Genomic DNA, 24084 nt, shown 5'->3' on the forward strand with positions numbered 1-24084 from the left:
CCACTGAGCCACATGAGCCAGGGGGAAATCCAGGGCTTGATGCTGCTCCTGCAGTACACTGGCAGGTGTGCTCATGGATATCCTGGGAGGCCTTGGGGTCCTCAAGCTGTCAATCACAAAGGGTTTCCATATGCAGCCTACATCACTGCCCTCCAAGAAAGATCAGTATCCTGTCCTTACAAGCCTTGAAAGCTAGCACTGAATGGGCATTGCCTTGGCATCCCCAGCTTCTCTTCATCTCTATTCAATTTTTCCTCTGCTACCTGAAATCCATCTGCTATCTCTTACAGGCTCTGTTGTGAAAACTAATTAAAAATAAAATCGTCATATACATGAGGGTATTATTTGTAGCAGGGATTTTGAAGTGGTGTTAGGGGGGAAGTGAGAGACAAGAGGAGAATTTTGCCACTCAGGGCAAAAACAAGGTGCATTTGTCAACATCTGGGGAGAGTTTATTTGTTTTCACCTGAGGTCATGCACATTGGTTTTTGTCAAAATGGAAGGAAGTGAAAGAGAGAAGTAGAGAAACATTGATGTGAGAGAGAAATATCCAGCAGTTGCCTCATGCACGAGCCCTGACTGGGTAAGAAAACTGCAACCAAGGTATGTGCCTGGCAGGGAAGTGAACCCATGACCTATTTATTTAAGGGATGATGCTCCAACCAACTGATCCAAGGAGCCTGGGCTGGACAGTTTTCATGGTCACAGCCACAGTGTGCTGCTGAGACCTAGTGGACATACTTAATGATGCTGGATAAGCATTTACAATGCTCAGGACAAAGGAGTTATCCAAAGTTAATGGTACCAAGGCTGAGGAGAAACTGGGACTGATACCCATCTCCTGCACCACTTATTATTACTGAAGATTCAGTGTTCCAAGCTGGTTTTAAATCACTTGCCTTGTGCATCTTTTGTTTTTATTGTTCTCTACTTGCTCTGTTTTACATGTTTATTGTAAAACTTCAAAAGATAATATATACTGTTGATTTTCCCAAGAATCTATCCAATCCAACAGTCAGAGAAAAGATGATTGGTGTTCAGATCCATGTAGGAATTGCAACATGATCAAAACCCACAAAACAGCCAGGTCTTTCTTCTCAGTCCTGAGAGTGCATTTTCCTCTCATTTTCATAGATGTCCATTTTCTTTGCAACTTTGAATTTCTGAACAATGTAAGTAGAGAGCCAGGAGGGGTTTCTTTCCACCTAATTTTTACCATTGATTGTTACCTGTTCTCCATTTAGACCTTAATCATCAAAGCCTGTCTCTTGGCCCAGACACAGCTGAGAAAGGAGGGGAAAGAAGTAGGAATGAGGAAGACAAAACATGACCCAGACACTGGAGACTGTTCCAAACACTGCCGTTCTTTTAAATGTTTCTACCTCCTTAGCAAGGAAGGAGACAACTCTGGATTTGTTTTTCTACCAGAACAAGCTCTTCATTACCTTTTCTAAAATGTGTCTTCCCTCTCAATGTAAACATTGTGACGGGGACCACAATAGCCTACCTCGTCCAGGAGGCTTCCTGACCTGAAACCTTGTGCCTCGGCCTTGCTCTCCTCACCCAACCACACTGTCTGCACAGGCCAGCCTGCTCCCACCCCCAGGCCTTCGACTTCCTCTTTCCCCACAGGGAACCCTCTTCCTTAGCCCCGTATCTGCATGTTCACTCCTTCACCTTGTCCAGATCTTTGCTCAGTTGACACTTTCTTACTGAAACCTTCCCTCACTCACATATTTATGATAGCAAAACGCCCTGACCCCAACCCTCAGGGTCACTGGATTGAACTGGTAGAAATCTACTAGAGCAGGACTATTGTCTTTTCCTTGTAAACAAGGTGTGACTAAAGTCATGACATTATGCATGCTGAAATATTTTATCGATTAATTATACTGACTGCCTTCTTAAGTATCAACAAAAAAATGAGTTCAAGGATAGATAGAGAAGTTGATGGATGACTAGATATATGATAAAGGAAAATAGTAAAATGTTATTGTAGAGTCTAGTTGGTGAGTATATTAGTGTTTGTTGTGAAATTCTCTCCACTTCTGTTTTACAATGTTCATAATAAAATGTTAGGATGGATCAAAACAATATCTAAATACTAAATCAAAACAAATAAATTGATCAAACAAATAAATGAAAATGTATATGGGATAGAGGATAAAACCATACAGAGAGGAAGTATTGAGGCTGATTTTTCATATATTATAATTTGACTCAAAATCTCTAGAAGCATATTAATTTAGGAGCCCCCACTGAAAAAAAAAAAAGTAGCAAAAATCTTAAATTCTACTCAGCAATGATTTTGAAAGTGTTTGGTTGATTTTGTTATTTTGAGAGTTTTCTTAGTGTGTGCTGGAGTAGATCATGTGAATGTTGGTATCACAAAAGAGAAATTCAGATTAAAGTTTTATCGTATTAATCATAAAAAAACAAAAGAGATATTCAGTTTGGGAGAAATGATACACAGATGTGAGATTAATTACCTTAAGTAAAAATGTTATAAACTTGAATTTATACTATAAACTTAGGATCAATTTCATCTGTAACATATACACACAGCAGTAATGACATTTTCCTGATTTTGATGTTGTGCAGTAATTATATAAGTTGTCACTCTTGTGGGGCTGGATTTGAGGGCAGACTCTTCCTGCAACTTCTCTTAAGTCTATTAATGCTTCAAAATATGCCTGAAATATAGAAGTACTGATGAAAATTCACTCAGTGCTTGGGTATATTTCAGTGAGCCCAACTGTGGGTCAAGATGGGCTGAGTGGACCCTTGAGACCCATGAGAAGATATGAAAATCATCAGATGATTCATAAGGAGGGACGTCTGGTGTTTTTAAGTCTGGTGTTTCTACATGGATATGATGGGAAATATTTGGGAATAACCACAAAGCTAAGTGCAAACTTTGTACGTAGGGGTGAGAACACTCAGGATTCCATTCTTTTCCCACCCCAACCCATGGATATGAAAGAGACACTGTGCACCTCGGGAAAGGAGGAAGAGTGGTGGAGATACCGGACCTGGGCCTCAGAGAAAGGGAAGCATGTCCAGGAATTGAGTCTCAATCACTCACGCAGGGAATCTCCCTCACACAATAGACACCAGGAATCAGCAAGGCCCTGGTGTCTGCCATCATGTACTTCAAAATCACCTGAGGGTTTCTTTCCAACATTGAGGTTGTGGGGCCGATTTCAAGAGATGATTCCAATTGGTCAGAGATTGGGCCTAGTTAGCACTACTCTAAACCTCCCCCTACACCCAGATAATTCTCCTGTGCAGGAATGGTAAGATCCCACAGCCTGTTCCAATCAGATAGGGGAGGTGAGGCACATAGCGGTGATGTGGCCTGAACATTTACCAGAATACATGGATAAAACTGTTTTATTTATTCAGAAATTTGTGTTCAAACTTCCTGACTGGTTCGGGACAGGGTAAGCAGAGTAGGGGTAAAGCTGTTGCTGAGTTGTGAAACTGCCAGTCTTTGTTGAGCTGTCTTCCAGAACAAGGATGCATCCTGGAAGCTGAGCACCAGACTGCCCCTGTGCTGGAATCACTCAGCCTCGGCATGTAGTGGCCTGTCCCTCCTGATGCATATGTGTCCCCAGTCCCAGGAACAGTGATTCCCCTTGTCTACTCGGGGAAACACTGCTTTGAGAGCTATCCCCAGTGCTGTCCTTACTGCTGGAAGTAAGAACCCTCCTTTGCTCATAGACTGCCTTGGTGGACATTCACTGGGCTGCACCAGAGGAGCCCAGTATGCTCAGTAACAATGTCTCAGGGGAAACTTGTAACTGGTGAGGGCTGAGATGAGAGATGGACTGGGCAGGGGGACTGAGCAGAAATTTCTTAGATCTAGCAGTGAGTTCGATTAAGCGTTTCTAAGGCAAAAAATATCCTTGCTCTTCTTCCATTCCTCCTCTGTTCCTTTTTTTAAGAGACAAAGTATAGAGACCTTTATTTTTAAAGAAAATATTACTTTCACTTGAAGAATTAAAATCATCATCATCATCATCATCATCATCTGATCACCTCTTATTTGCATGCTTATATGTGCCAGGGAGTTCCTAATGATTAAACTCAAGCTCTGTCAATTAGAGTTGATGTTAATGTTAATGTTACCAGAGAAACCCGAGTCAGGGGCTTCCTGGCCTCAGCTCTTGCCTTGCTAGCAAGAAATGAATTCAAGAGAGAAACAGACACATCATGTGGAATGAAATAGCAAGTGTACTTATAAAATATAGCAGAATTCAGGTAGTAAGTTTGTTAGTGAATTTATTCTATACCCTTAACCGAGGCTACAAGTGGGCACTCAGCTAATCTGAGTGCTCCAACTATTGGGGTTCTGGGGTTATATACCTTAGTCATCTTCTAGGTTTCCACTTCCTTCTCCACCTTCCAGACCTTTCTTACAGTTGCAGAGCATTCTCTCCCATGGGAGTGACGCACACAGAATTTGAAGGGCCCCCTCCTCTTGTGCCATCACAGTTATGCATGTGATTCTGTGAATGCCACACCCTGCTTTATTTCCCCTCTGGCCACTCTTTCCTGGCTTCTACCTAACATTAAGTTACAATTTCACTCAGAATGTGGGAATGCATATTAGAGCAATAGAGGACTCCCTCTGGCAAACAACAGCACCTTGCTTTTTGCCTCTGCACAGGGATCAGAGATCAAGAAATTCTCCTGGGTCCCTGGCTGAACAGCTCCGTTTGTCTCAGCATCGCCTGATGAATCAATATTGTGGGCTGATTCCCAATCAAGGTGCTACAGGTCCAACACTTGCCAGTGTCAGCCTTCCAGAAAAGCAAGTCTAATTTTTTGTTTCAAGTCTCCAGATGGGAGCACATACATTTCTCTGTCCCTCATTATACTCAGGAATAGGTTATGGGCCTCTTATTGTCATTGAATCTCCATTCTGTGCAAAGGCACAGAATGATTAAGAAGACATAGCTTCACTCTGAGAAAATGGGATCAAAGTTGGCTTAAGTCTCCAGTTTAGAGACTGGCAGAATTGTATACCATAAAATGAGCAAATTCTGTTTCCAGATGTGTGTTGGGAACCACCCTGACTGGTATCAGAAGATGAAACCCCCACCTAGGCTAAGACTAAGGGAACGTCCTTGGAACCATAAGCCAACAAGGAGACAGAAGCTTATCTCCCTGGCAGGAGTGCTGTTCCTTTGCTTCATTCATAACTGAACCCCAAAGCTTGGTCAATTAGCCAAAGACGGGTAAGATTCCCCAAGGGAGAAACAACCTTAGACAGGCACGATCACTTGGGAGGCCCCCCAAAAGAAGGACTTTGGGGACTGCAGCAAAAGGGGGTGATGGATCCTCGCTCCTCGGCTTTGACATAGCCTGAGTCCTCATCATCTGGGAGAAAATCCCCTTATCTCTTGGTTGCCTTAGTTCCCATGCTCCACCTAAGCCTGAAACAATGACAGGGTGGTGCAGCTCTGTGCTGAAAAGGGCGGATTACCCGGTTGATCAGGCCTAAGAAAGAATATGTAAAATCCTGTGAAGCCTGCTTTGTTTAGAATGCTCTTCATTGAATGAGAAGGGTCCAAGGAGGAAGTTAGTTTGTTCCTCAAAGTCTTACAGCTGTTTGACACCGACTCAAAATAGACCCTCAGACTTCCTTGTTTTCTATGGTTCCTTACTTCCCCCTAATGAGTACTGTGCTTTACCTGAATTATTATGCAAAATGAGCCTAATAAAAGCAGGTATGAATGGTGAATCGGAGTGCTCCCCACTAGGGGGGGTGGCCATTTCGTTCCTACTTCTCCACAGAAACTAGTTTGTCTCTGTGCATGTTTTTTCTCACATGTTTTCGTCGAGCCATCCGCATTGTTCCCTGATCACTGCTGGCCAGTGACCCACGCATCAGGTGAGCACACAGGCACAGATCTGAGCATGACCTTGGCAAGTTCACACAGCCAATTGTCACAGGGTCCCTGGCTCCAGGGTCAGCAGATTGGGCATAACTGGCATCTCCTAGCTCCCAGGCTTCTATAACCTGCTTGGAATAGATGCTGTGAGAGCAATATGCCTATCATGAAAACTGTTCTTCACCATCATCTCCTCAAAAGAAAACATTGTTTCAGTTTGTCCATGCAGTGAGCAGGAACCCCACCTCTGGTAAGTTTCACTTTCCAGTTTTGTTTTCCACCTTGATTTCTAAGTTGTTCTTGTAATGACCCGCCCAAAGTTTTCCTAATTAGTTTCTGTTTCCCTCCTTTATATATCCCTGTCCTGGGGCTTAAGTTTATCTGAAAATCTACAAGGCAGGCTGGCAGATCTCAGAGAGGTCCATCCAGCAAAGCAAGCACAGTGCAACTGCTGCTTGATTCACAGCAACAATGAGGTAAGGGTTGCTTGCTTCTCTGTCTTTCTAACTTTTTGAACAGAATGTTCATCGTTACTGTCTGAACAGACTTAGTTTCCATGATGTCAAGCTTTCTCACACTTCTGTTTGGGCATTTGTGTGTGCACTGAGTGTGCACATTCATACACACACATAAACTGTTTTATTACTTCAGGCATTTTCATTTTTGTTAGCTTCGTCCTGCGGAAGCTTACCTCATGTTAAAGCCTAAGAAGAGGAGGGAAAGGGCAAAGTTATTTTGCAGGAGAAGATGATCCCAATCTCTGATGTTACTTTCCACCAAACTCACCTCTGTCTGACATGAGGAGGCAAAGGCCCAGTTGGTCAGGATAGAGACACTGATTTTAGAGGCTCCTGGCCATGGAGGAGCTGCAGGACTGCACACCCAAGAGACCACAGTGGAGAGGTTGTCAGATGTGTGGGGGTGTTACAGAAAAGAGGACTCAAACGGCTTCGGGGTTTGTGAAGGGGAGTTTTTTCACACATGTGGACCCAGAGGAGACATTCCAAATTCTGGGCCCTGAGCTCAGGCTGAGGCTGGCTTATATTCTTGTTACAAAGGCAGAAGGAGGAGGGGGAAGGAGGGCAGCTGCTGAAAGCAGGGGTTAGTGTATGATCTTGAGATAACTGCTTTCTGGGAATAGCTGCTGTTTGAGAATGGCTGCTGTCCAGCTCCTATCTAAGAATGGCTACTGCTCAGCTATGTGCTGTCACAGTCCCCTTTTTTGATGCTATAAGGTGCTTTTACCCCTTTAGCATCACCATATACCTGGCTATACGGCTGAGGTGCTGGGGAAGGTTGAAACTGCTGATACTGGTGTTGGTACCACTGGAGAGCTAACACTTTGGCAGCTGCCCTACGAGTCACCGTGGCCCCCAGGTGCTGGACTAAGGTCCGGAGGATGCAGGGTCTCATATGCCTGACATCTTCGTGTCTGGTATCCTATGGTCCTGGATATCACTCCAGTCCGGTATACCTTCCCTCCCCAAGTGCAGAGGGATTTCTGTGGCTGAACGCAACCTAATGGCATGTCAGTGGAGGAGCTCAAAGCTGACCCTCGGAGATAGTAAGAGACCACCCCACCGCTGAGCATAATCCTGCGTCCAGGGGTATTGCATTTGCAGGCTGGGGCTGAGACAGGGGCTGCATTGGTCAAGCGAAGCATACAATAAATCCAAATGCAGAGACCAAACAGAGATAAACTACTCCTGGGGTGATTCGCTCCACAGGATTCCATTCTACAGGGGCCACAGTCACTAGTCCAATTCCCAATACTCCTGCAAAGGTGACAATCAAAATCAGGTACCCCAAAGAACAATGGTCCATTCCTTGGTGTCTTCTCTACTGGTTGGCGTCCTCCGGAGCCTCAGCGTGGGTATTCTAGGTGCAGGCCTAATCCTCGGGCCCTCAGGATCTGCTGCTGCTTTGGCCTGGCTATAGTGGATCCAAGGGGTGACTCCTGCAACTTTAAGGGCAGTCGGGGTGGTTAGTAACACCAAATGTGGCCTCGTCCACACAGGTTGGAGTGGTTCTTTTTCTAATCTTTTACCTATATACTACTTCCTGGTTTAAAGGAGTGTGCTGGCCCCCCTCGGGGTAGGGGACCCTGGCCCAAACAGTCCCCGTTTATTTTTCTAATGTTTTCCCCAAGCTTGTGAAGATATTTTGTCTGTCCTAATTCACCTTGCAACTGGAGTCCCCCCTTTTGTATACTGAGAATTGGGGGAGGTCTCCCCAAAACTAACTTGTATTGAGTATATCCTGAGGGGTTAGAGGTGTTTCTAACTCTAAGCAAAGCTATCAGTAGCAAGTCCATCCAGGGCAGTCCAGTTTCCTGGTAAAATTTAGCTAAGATTTCTTTGAGAGTCCGGTCCATCCGTTCTACCTTCCCAGAGCTCTGGGGTCGATAGGCGGTGTGTAGCTTCCACGAGATCTTCAGAAGCTTGGCTGTTTCTTAGACGATTTGTGAGACAAAGGCCGACCCGTTGTCACTTCCAATGGTTAGAGGCAATCTGTACCTTGGGATGACCTCTCTCAGGAGGGCTGGGGTGACTTCCTGGCTTTTCTACATCTTGGTGGGGAAAGCTTCAACCCATCCAGAGAAGGTACACACAATTACCAGGAGGTATTTTAACCCTCGGCTAGGCTTGACTTCAGTAAAATAGTTCAGCCAGGCACTTCAGAAGCATATGCATTCCCTCCCAGCACTGTTCCTGGGATGGGGCCACCAGGAGGAGGTCATCCATGTACTACAGAATCGTCAGGTCCGGCCCCCCTTGGCAAGGGGCTTCAGGTGTCCTGCTAGGTTTTCCCTAAATAAGGTTGGGGAGGTCTTTAACCTCTGAGGCAGTTTAGTCCAGGTCAATGGAGTCTTGACCGCAGTGTGTGGGTCTTCCCATTCAAAGGTGAAAATGGGTTGGCTGGAAGGTGCCACATGGAGCCAGTCTTCTTTGAGCTCCCACACAGGCACTATAACTCAGGGGACCTGCCCCCCAGTCACATCTTGGGTGGGGGGTCGTCTCTTTCCATCTCCCTGGCCCAGAGCATGGCCACAGCTATTCAGCATATCTAAGTGACCAGCCAAAGGCTATAGGTATGTCAAATGACTATGCCATGGATTAGCTGTAAGCTGTTGCTGTACAAAACAGCCCTGCATGTTCTTGCTCCATGTGTCCCTTCCCCCAACTCACACCTGTGGGGGAAGGGGTGAAGACATCTTAAAATCTCCTGGATGCCTTGAGTTCTGGACCCCATTTTAAATGCCCATTTGGGATCCCCCATCTTGGCTGCACCCTGTAACAATCTCTCATTTCAGATATATACCCACTTTAAATTCTTTTAAACGACAATGGACGAAGGTCTCATCTTCTTGTAACTACTTCTGGCTGGACATGGACGTTGTCCTACCTACCCGTGGGTCAGGGGTTCCTTGAAGGGGGGGGCGGCGGTCAGCACAGATGGGGTCCTTCCTGCAATGGGAAGGACCTTACAGAATCCTGGTCAGTTGGCTGTCACCAGGAAGTCACAGGCTTGGTGTCCAAAGGCTGGCATTACTGGACCGTTGGCATCCTGGTCATATTCTGAAGATGACAGATTTGGAAAGAGTTGGAAGGCACAATTAAATCATAACCACTAAATGACAAAGGCAGGAACTTAAGTAAAGAATGGCTTATCTGGAGGAAGGTGTACAAGGCATGCTATACCTATCCAAATCTCCTGTGGCCCATTATACTTCACTCAGGCTGAGGGGAATATATTAGGATATCTCTCCTTTCAGATATTTGAACCCTTTTTGTCCAAGCCATCAAGACAGAAAAGGGAAAATCAGTTCTAAAGTGAAGCCCACAGATTGTCCGAGCTGCTCACCAACCCAACCAGTTAGTTCAGCCAAACTGTTGAGTTTCAGGGGGCGATGATGAAAAAATGGGCTCCTTAAGTGGGGCTTATATTCCAACCAATCACTCAGGTAATGAAGTCATAGGCATACGTCCTAAGAAAACAGAAGGACACACAGATTTAATTCACACAATAACCTCCAAACCAGTCTCTGTGCCTGTGAGACTGTCTTTTGGGAAGACATTTAGTTGCAAGGTCTTTCCTGCAATGACATTCAACAATGGGAATTTGACAGGTCCTCCATACCTGTAAATTGTACATCTTTGATGATATTACAAACCCAGTTTCAACTTTCAAATGAAAACAAACTTTCAAGACAGTTAGCTGCGCCATTCTGATGTCCAATACTGAGCATTTCCATGCCTTATACATTCCATCACTAACTTTCACTACATAATTCCTTCCTAAAACTTTCACTTTTCTATTTATCTTTACAGTTTCCCACAGACCTTCTGCAACATTCACAAACTTTCTAATCTTTCTTTCATACACATTCTTCATTTATATCTTTTATACTTTCCCATTTACTTTCCTACAGACTGTGAAGTTTCAACCTTCCCTGGAATCCTCAATTTCCTTTTCAGACCAGGTACAGAGCAAATTCCAAAACACAGAGTTCCAGAACAACACACGTAGAAGCATTCTCTTGCACCAATGCGTCCATTGGTGCCTCGCAGAGACATGCTCCTTCAGGCCCGGTCTCTTGGCAGAGACATGCTGCTTTGCCTCTGCCTGAAGCACTCATCAGCCCCAAATGACTCTTCCTGGGTCCCGAATGTCAAAGGCATTCTCGCCAACCGGTTACAGCGACCTTTCCTAGGTCTTACAGGTGACCTTAAACAAGTCTTCAAGTACAGAGGGTTTCTGATCAGAAACAACACCAATGGCAGAGACTTGCTCTTTCAGATCTGGTCTCATGGCAGAGACATGCCCCCCATGATGAATTCTCCTAATCAGCGCTGACAGACAAGGGAAGGCACTCTTGGGTCACCAGGCTGGCTTCCCATGTCATGAGGGACTTGGGTGTGTCTTAGCTAAGGCTGCCCAGATAGAATTCGGGTTAAACTCCCAGCTGTTCTGCCGTATGACAGACCAAGGAACTGCAGGTTAGAGCTCACTCACACTCCGTAGGCTTTTGCCAGGGGAGCAACAGGCACAATCATCGACACAGACACACAGAGATTATCACGTTCCACCTGCCTGAACAGTGGGAACCCTACCTGGGCATTCTGGCCTGAGGGGTGATCAGTCCCTCTTTCCACCACAAGGATGGCTTGGTCTCCGGCACAGGTCCCCAGTCACTTACCAGATAGGTACCTTCCCAGATTTCACCAATTCACACCCCACCAGCCCTGGGTCAAGGAGTGGTCCGGGAGCCGAGCCCAAGGAGCCTGGGATGTTCAGGACTCGAAATCACCAGGACACGCACCTCCTCATCACCTCAGGGCCCCACCAGCCTCCCCATAGCCGCCTTTCCTGGAGGCAACAGCCTGCTCGTGTGAGTTGTTTCCTACTCAGGGAACCAAAATGTTACAGGAAAGTGACTCAGACAGCGTCAGGGTTTGAGAAGTGCAGTTTTATTCATGCATGCGGACCCAGAGGAGGAAGTCTCCAAATTCTGGGCCCCGAGCTCAGGAGGGGGCTTGCTTATATTCCTGCTGCAAAGGTGGAAGGAGGAGTGGGTAGGAGCGCAGTCGTTGGTGGGAAGCCTGGGCTTACAGAAGCAGGATTTGGGGGTTAGCTCGAGACCTTGAGACCAGAGGGAGAGTGCGGAGGTTGGCGCGTGACCTTGAGGCGACTGCTATCTGGGAGTGGCTATCGCTCATTTATGTCCTGTTACAGTCCAACTTCATTCTTTTCCATGTGAATATCCAAACTTTTTCCAACACATTTGTCGAAACACTGATTTTTTCTCTTCATTAAGTGGTCTTGGCACATGTGTCAAAAATCATTTGACTGTTCTTATGGACTAAACTGTATCCCCCCCATCCCTATTTTGAAGCCCTAATCCCAATGTAACTGGACTTGAAAATAGGGCCTGTAAAAAAAGGCTAAGTGAAGTCATAAGGGTAGATCCTTATTCCTACAGGGTTGGTGTCCCTGTAAGAAGAGGAAGAGCAGTCTTTTACCCACACCATGCACCATGGAGGAAAGGCCATGTGCAGAGGCCAGAAAGAGAGTTGTCACCCAGAACCAAAGTGGGCACTTTAATCCAGGATTTCCAGTCTCCAGAACTATGAAAATGGAAATTTGTTTTAGTTATGCCATCTTGTCTGTGGTACTTTGTTATGGTAGCACTTGCTGCTAATACAACCATATGTGAAGGTGTATTTCTGGGTTCTCTCTTCCATTCTACTTCTATATATGTCTGTCTATATGCCAGTGCCACACTATTTTGATTACTAAAACTTGCAGTAAGTTTTGAAATCAAGAAAGTGTTAGACCTCCAACTTTGTTTTTTTCAAGATGGCTTGGTCTATTTGAGATTCCTTGAGATTCCAAGTGAAATTTTTTCAAAATTTTATGTATTTGTTTATTTATTTATTTATTTATTTATTTATTTATTTATTTATTTTTAGAGACTGGGGAAGGGAGGGAGAAAGAGTGGAAGAGAAACAGCAATGTTCAGTTGCTTCTCACTCACCTCACATGGGGACCTGACCTGCAACCCAGGCATGTGCCCGGACTGGGAATTGAACCAGAGACCCTTTGGTTTGCAGGGTGGCACTCAATCCACTGAACCACAGCAGCCAGAGTAAATTCCAGATTAATTTTAAAATGCATTTTTCTATTTCTGCAAAAAAAAAAAATCATTGGAACTTTTATGGGAATTGCATTGAATGTGTAGATTGCTTTGTGTGGTATTTACCTCTTAACAATTTACATCTTCCCATCTGCCTTTTCTTTTATTTGCATCTTCATTTTCTTCAGTAATGTGTTGTAGTGTTCAGTGTATGTCTTTGCCTCCTTACAAAAGTTTATTTCTTAATATGTTATTCTTTCTGATGCTGTTGTAAATGGAACTGTTTTCCTTTCTAGATGGTTCTTGCTAGTGTACAGAAACAAAAGTGATTTTGGCGTGCTGATTTTGTATAAAGTTTTGCTATAAGTTTTTTATCAGTTCTAACCGTTTTTGTGTGTAATGTTTAGGATTGTCCATGTACAAAATCACACTGTTTTTGGACTGATATATATTTACTTCTTCCTTTCCAGTGTAGATGCACATATTTTTTCTTGACTAATTGCTCTGATTAGGACTTGAAGGCTGTGTTGAATAAAAGTGACACAAACAAACATCCTTACCTTGTTCCTCACCTTACAGGAGAAGCTTTCAACCCCTCACCAATGAGTGTGATGCTTGCTGTGGACTTGCAATAGATGGCATTAATTATGTTGTGGTAGTTTCCTTCTATTATAGTATTTTGAGTGCTTGCATTATGAAAGGGTAGTGAATTTTTCTCAAATGCTTTTTCTACATTAACTGAGGTGCTGATATTGATTTTTTTCATTCATTCTGTTAATGGGGTATATTAAACTGACTGATTTTCATACATTGAAGCCATTCCTCCATTCCAGGAATAAATCCTACTTGGTCAGGGTGTAAAATCCTTTTCTTAAGCTGTTAAATTCAGTGTGCCAGTATTTTGTTGAAGATTTTGCATGAACATTTGTATGAGAAATTGGTCGTAGGTTAATTTGTTTCTTATTATCTTCATTTGGCCTTGGTATCAGAGTAATGCTGGCCTCCTAGAATTTGTGAGTGTGAAAGCATAGCGTTCTCTCTATTTAATTTTTTGGAGAGTTTTGGTGTGTGTTTTTTTTTAAAGAAGAGTCCAAGTCCTGGTTGAAAATCCCCATGTGAATTATTTTAGGCCCGACCATAGGAAATTGCAAGGGTTCTCCTGACTGGTGTCACAGGGGAAGGCTGCTTTTCACATAGCACACTTGGTGCACAGCCAATGGACTGCTGTGTCTGAAGGGAGGTTAGTCAGTGATGCAGGTCCTCTCTGGTTTGACATGCCTCTCACTTTTCTGCATCCTAGGACAGGCACCCTCATTCCTTGGCTCCTTTGTTTGAGGCCTTGATCAGAGCTACTCTTCAGACACTTCTGCTGAGACTTCCATAGAGGGGAGAGGAGAGGGAAAACTTGAAGACTCTTTACCCCACTATGGTCAGTACCCAGTACTTTTCCACTCCTAGCACTTAACCCCACCCTTCCTCAGACTTCAGGGTCCATTAACTGCCAGAAAGTTTTGTTCAGGCCTCTCAGTCACATCTGTGCTGATCTACCTGAACTTCAGCCTGTGTACCATGCTGGAGGCTGGGGTAGGGAGATGGAACAGGGGATTTGGCATATTCTCCATTGTGCACTCTCATTGATACCATCACAGTCACAATTAAAGGCAAAACACTTTCATTTTGGGCTGGGTGCTTTAATTGTCTACTCTGACCCCTGGAAGTTCAACTGTCTCTCCCTCCCAACTCATCTGAGCTCCTGACACTTAAAATGTATGGTGGAATTTACTAGTGAAGCCATCTGGTCCTGAGCCTTTCTTTGTTGTGGATTTTATTGAATACGTTTTGTGCATCTATAGATAGGGGCATGTGATTTTTTATGTTACATTTTCTTTATGTGATGTACTATATTTTTTGATTTGTGAATGTGAAACCAAACTTGCAGCCCCATGATAAATCCTACTTGTCATGTTGTACATTCCCACACACAAAAAGGCTTTGGGTTCTATCCCTGTCACAGCGTAGAAGGGAGATCATCAATAGATTTTTCTCTCTCACATCTATGCTCATCAAAGGTTTTGGCCTATGATTTTCTTTCTTTGTAGTATGTTTATCTGATTTTAGAATTAGGACAATGCCAGTCTTGTAAAAAGAGCTTGGACGTCTTCCCTCCTTTTGAATTTTTTTAGAATCTTTTGAGGAGAGGTTTTAATTCTTCTTTGAACATTTGATAAAGTTCACCTGTGAAGCCATTCGGCCCATGACTTTTGTTTGCTGGGAGTTTTTTGACTCCTGCTTCAATTTCATTACTTATTATCTGTCTATTCAGGTTTTCTGATTCTCCTGATTGACTTTTGGAAGATCGTATGTTGCTAGGAATTTGTCCATTTTGCCCACATTGTGCATTTTATGGGCATACAATTGTTTATAGTTTTATCTTCCAATGCTTTCTACTTCTGTGATGTCAGTTGTTACATTGCTGTTTTTATTCCTGATTTGATGTACTGGTTGTCTCTCTTTGTTTCTTGATGAGACTGGCTAAAGGTTCATCAATCTTGTTTATATTTTTAAAGAACCAGCTCTTGCTTTCACTGATGTTTTGTTTTTGTTTTTTTGGGTGTCTATGTCATTTACTTTTGCTCTGATTTTTATTATTTCCTTCCTTTTACTTACCCATGGCTTTTCTTCTTGTTGTTTTCCCAGTTCTTTTAAGTGTTGGCTTAGACTGTTTATATGATATTTTTCTTGCTTCTTCAGGTCTATGAACTTCCCTCTGAGGACTGCTCTCACTGTGTCCCGTGTATTTTGGGTTGTCGTGTATGTGTTCATTTCCTTTGTTTCCAGGCATGTTTTCTTTCTTCGTTGATCTCATTGGTAACCCATTCATTGTTTAATAAGATGCTATTTCGACTCAATGTGTTTAAATGTTTTTGATTTTTTCTTCCATACTTGATTTCTAGTTTCATGCCATTATGACTGTAGAAGCTGCTGGATATGATTTCAATCTTGTTGAATTCGTTAAGACTTATTTTATGTCCTAACATGTGGTCTCTGTGTGAGAATGTTCCGTGTGCACTTGAAAACAATGTACATTCTGCCTGGCAGGCACAGCTCAGTGGATTGAGCACTACACTGCGAAGCAAAGGGTGGCTGGTTCAATTCCCAGTCGGAGCACATTCCTGGTTGTGGGTCTGGTCCCCTGTGAGGGACACCCTGAGGCAACCATACATTGATGTTTCTTTCGCTCTCTTTTTCTTCCCCTTCCCCTCTCTCTAAAAATAAATAAATAAAATCTTTTTTTAAAAAAAAAAAAGGAATGTACATTCTGCTGCTTTGGATTGACATGTTCTGTAAATATCAATTAAATCTATGAAATCTAGTGTGTTGTTTAGGATCCCTGTATTCTTGCTGATTTTTTGTCTGGGAGATGTATCCAGTGTAGTCAGTGGGTGCTCAAGTCCCCTACTATGGCCATATTGCTGTCAGTCTCTCCCTTTAAGTCCACCAAGTTTAGCCATTTCTGGAAAATGTGAGCACACACCTTTCCTATGACTTTGCTGTTGCACCCCTGTTCATTTTCCCCTGAGAAATAAAAATGTACTTTGTTTGTATGTTTGTACAGACAAAAGCCTATAGAAAAGTATACATAGAACATTTATTTATAACAGGCCCAAACTTGGAGCAATTCAAGTGTCAATGATAAGGGAAAAAAGACAATCTCCAATGTAATGTATTACATGATTCCATCTATGTGACACTCTTGAAATGACAGTATTACAGAAATAAAGAACAAATTAGTGGTTATCAGAGGTTGTGGATTTCTCAACAGGGAAGGAGAAGACAGATGTGACTGTAAAGGGACAGTAGAAGGGAGATATCTGTGATGATCAGAGAGCTCTGTATCTTGATGGTGGTGGTGGTTCCCGGGATTCATTCATGTGATGAAATGACATAGAACTATGCACATATTATACCAATTTCAATTCCCTAACTTTGATATTGTACTATAGTTGTGTAAGATGTAATCATTGGAAGAAACTTGCTGAAGGGTGCACTAAAACTATGTGTTCCCTTTGCTCTCTGTGAAATTATGATTGTTTTCAAGTAATTAGTGGAAAAAGTACTTAGTCAAAATTATCTCTTTTTAGTGGTCTTATCTACCTGAATAATCTGCAGACTAAGGTCCTGAGGTACTACACTTTTACCTGCATTCTGTCCAAATTCAATTAGTTGGAAAACAGAAAACTCTTTTTTAAAAATTGTTTTTATTGATTTTGAGAGAGAGAGAAAAAGAGACAGAGAGTGCGTGGGCACCATTGAGTTGCTGTTTCACTTATTTATGCATTCATCAATTGCTTTTTGTATGTGCCCTGACCAGAGATTGAACCAGCAACCTTGGTGTATCCAGCCAATGTTCTAATCATTAGAGCTACCTGGTCAGGGCCAGGAAACTCTTATATAGCACATAATGTGCTCTAAGTGCTTTGCACATGTGGCTTATTACTCGTCACCAAACCTGGTGTCCTAAGAACTATTATTATCCCTATTTTACAAATAGGACATTGAGGCACGAAGAGGTTATTTGGAGAGAAAGTGCTGGAGCCAGCCTATGGGGCCAAGCACATTGCATTCAAACTCCATGCAGGTCTTAGAAATATAGTTGATCCTTGAACAAGACAAAAGGTAGGCATGCCAAGCCCAGCTCCCACCCCCATCCCCACACAGTCGAAAACTCACTATAACCTTAAAGTCAGCAGTCAGCCCTTTGTATTCATAGATTCAACCAACCACAGATCAAACACAGTAGTATTTTCAAACCATAACTGGTTGGTACCTTGTAGGTGAAACCCCTGATAGGAAGGACTGATTATATAGAAACTAATCCAAGTAGATATAAATGGGCATAGTCAATATAAATTCATGTTGCTCAAGGGTTAACTATAGAGCAACTCTAAAAGAGAAAGAAAGAAAAAACATCAATGTAGCTGTGTCCCTTTCTAGGCTAAGCTATAAATGTAAAGTAATCAATCTGGCTTATTTCCATTGGCAGTGCCTCACTTAACACAGAAAATCTGCTTGTATTTTCACAGTAAGAATACTGAGGAAGATCAGCTCAAAGATAGGCTGGAGCAGCTGAGATGCCATTTTACATGGAAGTTGCAAATTAAAGATGCTGAAATGACTGATTTAGAAAACAGGGTCTTCGATGAAATTGAGTTCCTAGACACAAAGTTTAATGTGTCAGTACACAACCTCCTGGCCTATGTGCAACACCTGAAAGGCCAGAATAAGGAAGCCCTGCAGAGCTTGAAACAGGCTGAAGACTTGGTCCAGACAGAACAGGATGGCCAAGCACACGTGAGAAGACTGGTTACCTGGGGCAACTACGCCTGGCTGTACTACCACATGGGCCAACTGGAGGAAGCCCAGATGTATTTGGACAAGGTGGAAAGCACTTGCAAGGAGTTTGCCAGCCCCTCCTGCTACACAGTGGAGAGTCCACACATGGACTGTGAGGAAGGATGGGCCTTGCTGAAGTGTGGAGGAAAGAGCTATGAACGGGCTAAAGCCTGCTTTGAAAAGGCTCTGGAAGTGGACCCTGAAAATCCAGAATTCAACACTGGGTATGCAATTGCTGTCTATCGTCTGGATGGATTCATCAAAGTGCCACATCCTGGTGAGGCATTTTGTCTGCAAACCCTCAAACGGGCCATCACGCTAAATCCAGAGGATGCATATATGAAGGCACTCCTTGCTGTGAAGCTTCAGGATAGTGGACAAGAAGCTGAGGGAGAGAAATACATTGAAGAAGCACTGACCAGCATGTCTTTTCAAACCTACGTCTATCGATATGCAGCCAAGTTTTACCGAAGAAAAGGCTCTGTAGATAAAGCTCTTCACTTCTTAAAAATGGCTTTGGAGAAAACACCCTCCTCTGCCTTCGTGCATCACCAGGTAGGGCTTTGCTACAAGGCACAAATGATTCAAATAAAGAAAGCTAACAACTGGAGGCCCAGAGGAAGGGATGAAGAAAATATCCACAGATTAGTTCAGAAGGCTATCTGTGAATTTGAAAAGGCTTTGGAGTTAAGGCCCAGATTTCACACGGTGTATATCGACCTGGCTGAGATGTATGCAGAAATGGGCCACCACAGAAAGGCTGAGGATATTTTTCAGAAGCTGTTGAGCATGGGGATCTTTCATGATCATCTACACCAAGATATTCATTTCCGCTATGGCCGATTTCAAGAATTTCACATGAAATCTGAAGTCAATGCAGTTATCCATTATTTAAAAGCAATAAACAAAGGAAACTCATCATTTACAAGCAATGAAAGTCTCAATGCTGTGGAGAAGTTGGTTTTAAGGAAACTTCGAAGAAATGGAGCAGATGTAGAAAGCTTGAGCATCCTCGGGTTTGTCTGCAAATTGAAAGGAAAAATGCATGAAGCCCTGGAGTGGTAAGAGCAGGCCCTGAGGCTGGCTGCTGGCTCTGAGAACTCTGTGGGACCTGTTCCTTAACGCTGAAATACACACTGCTTTCACATTGTGTCTGACTTTAGCTTAACATGTACTAACGATATTTTCTGTGTGCTACTTTCAGAAACATGTATTTTATTTCACCCCCATTGAGCAGGAAAGCATTTCTATGAAATCTTTTTGTAAGGCAAAATGCCCTAAATCAAACAGGCAATTACCTTAGGAGGTATTTTGCAAATGTAATGGAGCTGAAGCACAGAGGCTCACAGACAACTCACAGCTGTGGCAGTTTCAAGCTGAGCTGCGGAGTGTAGCTCCTGGGGAAGGAGCTCAGTGGCTGGGGTAGGGCACAGCCCCTAGAGAGGCTCTGTGCAAAATAAACAATGAGCATTATTCTTTTTGCCCTTTTTCACAAAGGTGAAAACTCTCTTTGAAACTTTCAATTTGCAAACAAGTACTAATGTATGTCTGTTGTAAAAGCAAATGGTGTGAAGCAAAGTTTTGAAAAGGGAGCACACCTGGAGCTGCTTCTCCTCCAAGGAAGGCATCACTTGGAAGAGGCACTGGGTCATCCAGGACTTGATGCTGCTCCTGCAGTACACTGGCAGGTGTGCTCATGGATATCCTGGAAGGCCTTGGGGTTCTCAAGCTGTCAATCACAAAGGGTTTCCATATGCAGCCTACAACATTGCCCCCCAAGAAAGATCAGTATCCTGTCCTTACAAGCCTTGAAAGCTAGCACTGAACTGGCATTGCCTTGGCATCCCAGCTTCTCTTCATCTCTATTCAACTTTTCCTCTGCTACCTGAAATCCATCTGCTATCTCTTGCAGGCTCTGCTGTGAAAACTAATTAAAAATAAAATTCATCATATGCATGAAGGTATTATTTGTAGCAAGGATTTTCAACTGGGGCTGGGGGAGGTGAGAGACAAGAGGAGAATTTTGCCACTCAGGGCAAAAACAAGGTGCATTTGGCAACATCTGGAGAAAGTGTTTATTTATTTTTCACCCGAGGTCATGCCTGTTGATTTAAGTGAAAGTGGAAGGAAATGAAAGAGAGAAGTAGAGAAACACTGATGTGAGAAACATCCACCAATTGCCTCTTGTATGAGCCCTGACTGGGTAACGAACCTGCAACCTATGTACATGTCTGGCAGGGAAGCAAACCCATGAGCTTTTTATTTAAGGGATTATGATCCAACCAACTGATCCACACCAGCTTGGGCTGGAGACAGTTTTGATGGTCGCACCCACAGGGTGCTCCTGACATCTAGTGGACATACTTAGTGATGCTGTGGTAAGCATTATACAATGCTCAGGACAGCTTCCCGCAACAGAGTTATCCAAAGTCAATGGTACCAAGGCTGAGGAAAAACTGTGACTGATACCCATCTCCTGCACCACTTATTATTACTGAATATTCAGTGTTTCAAGCTGATTTTAAATCAGTTGGATGTTTCACTTTTTTTTCTCTATTGCTATGTTTTACATATTTACAGTAGGAATTCAAAAGACAACACTATTTATAGATTTTCCCAAGAATCCAAACATTCCAACAGTTGAAAAAATGAGATTGGTATTCAAGTTCCATGTAGCAAGGCGCTAATGTCACCCATCATGAACTTCAAAATCACCTTTCTTTCCAACATTGAGGTTGGGGGGCCCATTTCCAGAGATGATTTGAATTACTCTGGGATGGGGCCTCGTTGGTATTACTCTAAAAACTTCCCTCAGTGAGTCTAGTGTGAAGTAGCGGTGAGATCCCATAGCTGTCCCTAATCAGTTATTAATCAGATGGGGAAGGCGAGGCACATAGCGGTGATGTGGCCTGAACATTTCCCTGAATGCATGGATAAACCTGTTTTATTTATTCAGAAGTTTGTGTGCAGAACTTCCTGACTGGTTCGGGGCGGGGTAAGCAGAGTAGGGGTAAAGCTGTTGCTGAGTTGTGAAACTGCCAGTCTTTGTTGAGCTGTCTTCCAGAACAAGGACGCATCCTGGAAGCTGAGCACCAGACTGCCCCTGTGCTGGAATCACTCAGCCTCGGCATGTAGTGGCCTGTCCCTCCTGATGCATATGTGTCCCCAGTCCCAGGAAAGGTGATTCCCCTTGTCTACTCGGGGAAACACTGCTTTGAGAGCTATCCCCAGTGCTGTCCTTACTGCTGGAAGTAAGAACCCTCCTTTGCTCATAGAATGCCTTGGTGGACATTCACTGGGCTGCACCAGAGGAGCCCAGTATGCTCAGTAACAATGTCTCAGGGGAAACTTGTAATTGGTGAGGGCTGAGGTGAGAGATGGACTGGGCAGGGGGACTGAGCAGAAACTTTTTAGATCTGGTACTATGTCTGATTAAGTGTTTGTAAGACAGAAATATTCTTGCAGCTGTTCCTCTTCTTATTCTTATTGTAAATGACAAACTATAGGTAGCTTTTTTTAAAGAGAGCATTTACTTTTACTTGAAGACTTAAGATCATCATCACCATCACCATTACCTCTTGTTTGCGTGCTTCTATGTATGTGCCAGGTAGTTCCTAATGTTTAAACTCAAGTTCTGTGAACCACAGTGAAAGTTTATGTTACCAGGGAGACTCGGAGTCAGGGACTTCTCCTCCTCGGTTCTTGACTTGCTAGCAAGACACAAATTCACATGACAGGCAAACACAGTAAGTGGAATGAGATAGCAAATTTAATTATAAAATATAACTGTACTAAGGTAGTAAGTTTGTCAATAAGTTTATTCTATACACTCAAACAAAGGCTACCAGTGGGCACATAGGTATTCTGAGTGTGCCGACTAGTGGGGTTCAGTGTTTTTTATACTTCAGCCAGCTTCTAGACTTCCACACCCTTCTCCCCCTTCCAGACCTTGGGATTAATACAGTCACGAAGCCTTTCTTTCCCATGGAAGTGATGTACACAGAATTTCATCAGCTTCCCTCTTGTGCTATCACAGTGTCGTGTGTGACTTTCTGAACTCCTAGCAATCTTATCAGACCACGCTCAGGACTGCTGGGTCAGTGGATGAGATATGTCCTCCTTTTGTTCCTAGCCCCCTGTTTTAAGTTCATTAGATTGCACTGGACAGGGACCCTACGTTATTTCCCCTCTGGCCATTGATTTCTGGCTGCTACCTTACATGAAGTCAGAATTTGATTTGGAATGTGCGTTTCCATGTCTGAGCAATACAGGCCTCCCTGTGCCAAACCACAGAAGCATGCTCTTAACCTTCTGACCAAGGGATCAGAGGTGAACAAATTCTCTGGGGCTCTGGCTGAGCAGCTCAGTTGGTTGGAGTGTCATCCCAATGCACCAAGGTTGCAGGTTTGATCCCTGGTCAGGGTGTAATGGAGGGGACAGAGACGCCCACGCTCACACCTCGGTTCTTGTCTTACTCACAAGGCATGAATTTGTGTGAGAGACAAACACATGTAATGGAAATGAGATAGCAGATTTATTTATGAAACACACACAAGCACAAAATACCCAGTGAGTCTAAATGCCATGTAGAGAGGAAATAAAGTTGTCAGTGAGTTTGTTAATGAGTTTGTTCTATACACTTGATCCGAGGCTACACATTGGTACTTAGCTAACCTAAGTATACCGTACTTTAGGGGTTCAAGGGTTATATGCTTTAGTCAGTTTCTCAGTTCCCCTTCCCTCTCCTGGTTCTATATCTTGAGAATAATGAACAGCTACAAAGTTAATAAGGGCCCTGTGTCTTAGTGAAATTCTTACAAATGCTCACTTTCCCAGCATAGGTCCCCCTCTTCCTCCTGTGCACTTCCCACAGGATGTCAAGAGCACCCACAATCTTAATAAGGTTGTTACAGAAGTCCTTATTCTCAGCATAGTCTCAAGGATTCTCCCCTCCTCCTGTGCTATTTTGCTTCTACTGATCAGGACACCTGGCTGTCTTATCAAACAGAGATCAGGGCTGCTGAGTTAATTAGGGACACATGTCTTTCTATTGCCTCTAGCCTCCTATATAAAGTTCTTTGTTATATAATGGCAATGGCCCTGCCTTTATTTCCCCTCTGGCTGCTAATTCCTAGCTGCTACCTAACAAGGGCAAATACAAGAATCAACCATTGAATGCTTAGATGAGTGAAACAGCAAATTGACACCTCTCTGTCTTTCTACCTTCATCTGCCTCCCTATAATCAATAAATAAAATTTTTTGAAAAATTTTAAAACAGGGGTTCTCATGATATTTAGTATATTTCCCTCATTTCTGATCTAGGTGGATTGTTTATTTCTTTCAAGCTGAAACCCAAAGTGACAGTATCCTGGTCACTTAATTAGGAGTGCCTTATATGATATTATACATTTATATTATGCTAGGTTCCTTCCACATATATTAGGCTAACTGAAAATGGGGCTACCTCCCTCAAGTGCTTTTTCTCTGTGCCATCCTCTGGAATCCAGCCACCAGCCTTTACTATGAGCACCAAGGAGCTGAAGTTCTCCTTTAGGGTCTGAGGCAGATCTGCTTCCCAACCCTGGCCACTTACTGGGCTTTTGCAGCACTAGGCACGCCCCTCAGTATGGCCCCCGGTCCAGCCATTGGTAATCAGCTTTCATACAACTCAGGACTCACCTGGAAACCTCAAGACACGTCACTTGGTCCTCCTCCTTTGACTCTTAATGGTGAAGCTGTGGACATGAGATGCCATCAGGACTTTTCATCTTTTGTCTCAAATTCTCTATTTGTTCAGCTCGATCTCTTGATGGTGTTCTCTGTGGCTAAACTTCCCTTGTTCTTATTGTTTTCAGGCCACGTGGAAGAACATGGCTGACCACTGTACCCACATGTGTATGCTACAGGTCCAACACTAGCCAGTGTCTGCTTTCCAGAAAGGCAAGTCTGATTGTCTCCTCTCAATAAGCACTTGTTGGGAACCGCCCTGACTGGTATCAGAGGCTGAAACCCCTGCCTAGGCTAAAGCTAAGGGAACGCCCTTGGAACTGTAAGCCAGCAAGGAGATAAAAGCTTATCTTCCTGGCAGGAATGCTGCTTCTGCTGCTTTATTCATAACTGAACCCCAAAAAGCTTGGTCGGTTAGCCAAAGA

The 24084-nt window shown here is 43.5% G+C and overlaps 1 protein-coding gene across 3 annotated transcripts; it reads left to right on the forward strand.

Annotated features, from left to right (window-relative positions):
• Nucleotides 1–5782: 5782 nt before the first annotated feature.
• Nucleotides 5783–23931, forward strand: LOC123828655 (interferon-induced protein with tetratricopeptide repeats 1-like). 3 transcript variants are annotated; one of them, XM_045853718.1, is made up of 4 exons: nucleotides 5783–6150; nucleotides 6277–6376; nucleotides 17622–18992; nucleotides 23788–23931. In XM_045853718.1, exons 2-4 carry the CDS (start codon nucleotides 6372–6374, stop codon nucleotides 23897–23899), a joined length of 1488 nt encoding a protein of 495 aa, XP_045709674.1. In that variant the 5' UTR covers nucleotides 5783–6150; nucleotides 6277–6371; the 3' UTR covers nucleotides 23900–23931. The 3 variants fall into 3 exon arrangements, with proteins under 3 accessions (XP_045709674.1, XP_045709675.1, XP_045709676.1); XM_045853719.1 differs by lacking the exon at nucleotides 6277–6376; XM_045853720.1 differs by lacking the exon at nucleotides 23788–23931 and having other exon boundaries at nucleotides 17622–19541.
• Nucleotides 23932–24084: the final 153 nt, after the last annotated feature.

This window comes from Phyllostomus hastatus, unplaced genomic scaffold (genome assembly GCF_019186645.2).
Source record: "Phyllostomus hastatus isolate PE091 unplaced genomic scaffold, TTU_PhHast_1.1 phas_scaffold_1066, whole genome shotgun sequence".
Lineage (NCBI taxonomy): Eukaryota > Metazoa > Chordata > Mammalia > Chiroptera > Phyllostomidae > Phyllostomus > Phyllostomus hastatus.

Coding starts and splice junctions, on each gene's coding strand:
- LOC123828655 (XM_045853718.1), top strand. Junction 18,993..23,787: donor ATGCATGAAGCCCTGGAGTG/GTAAGAGCAGGC, acceptor TATTGTTTTCAG/GCCACGTGGAAGAACATGGC.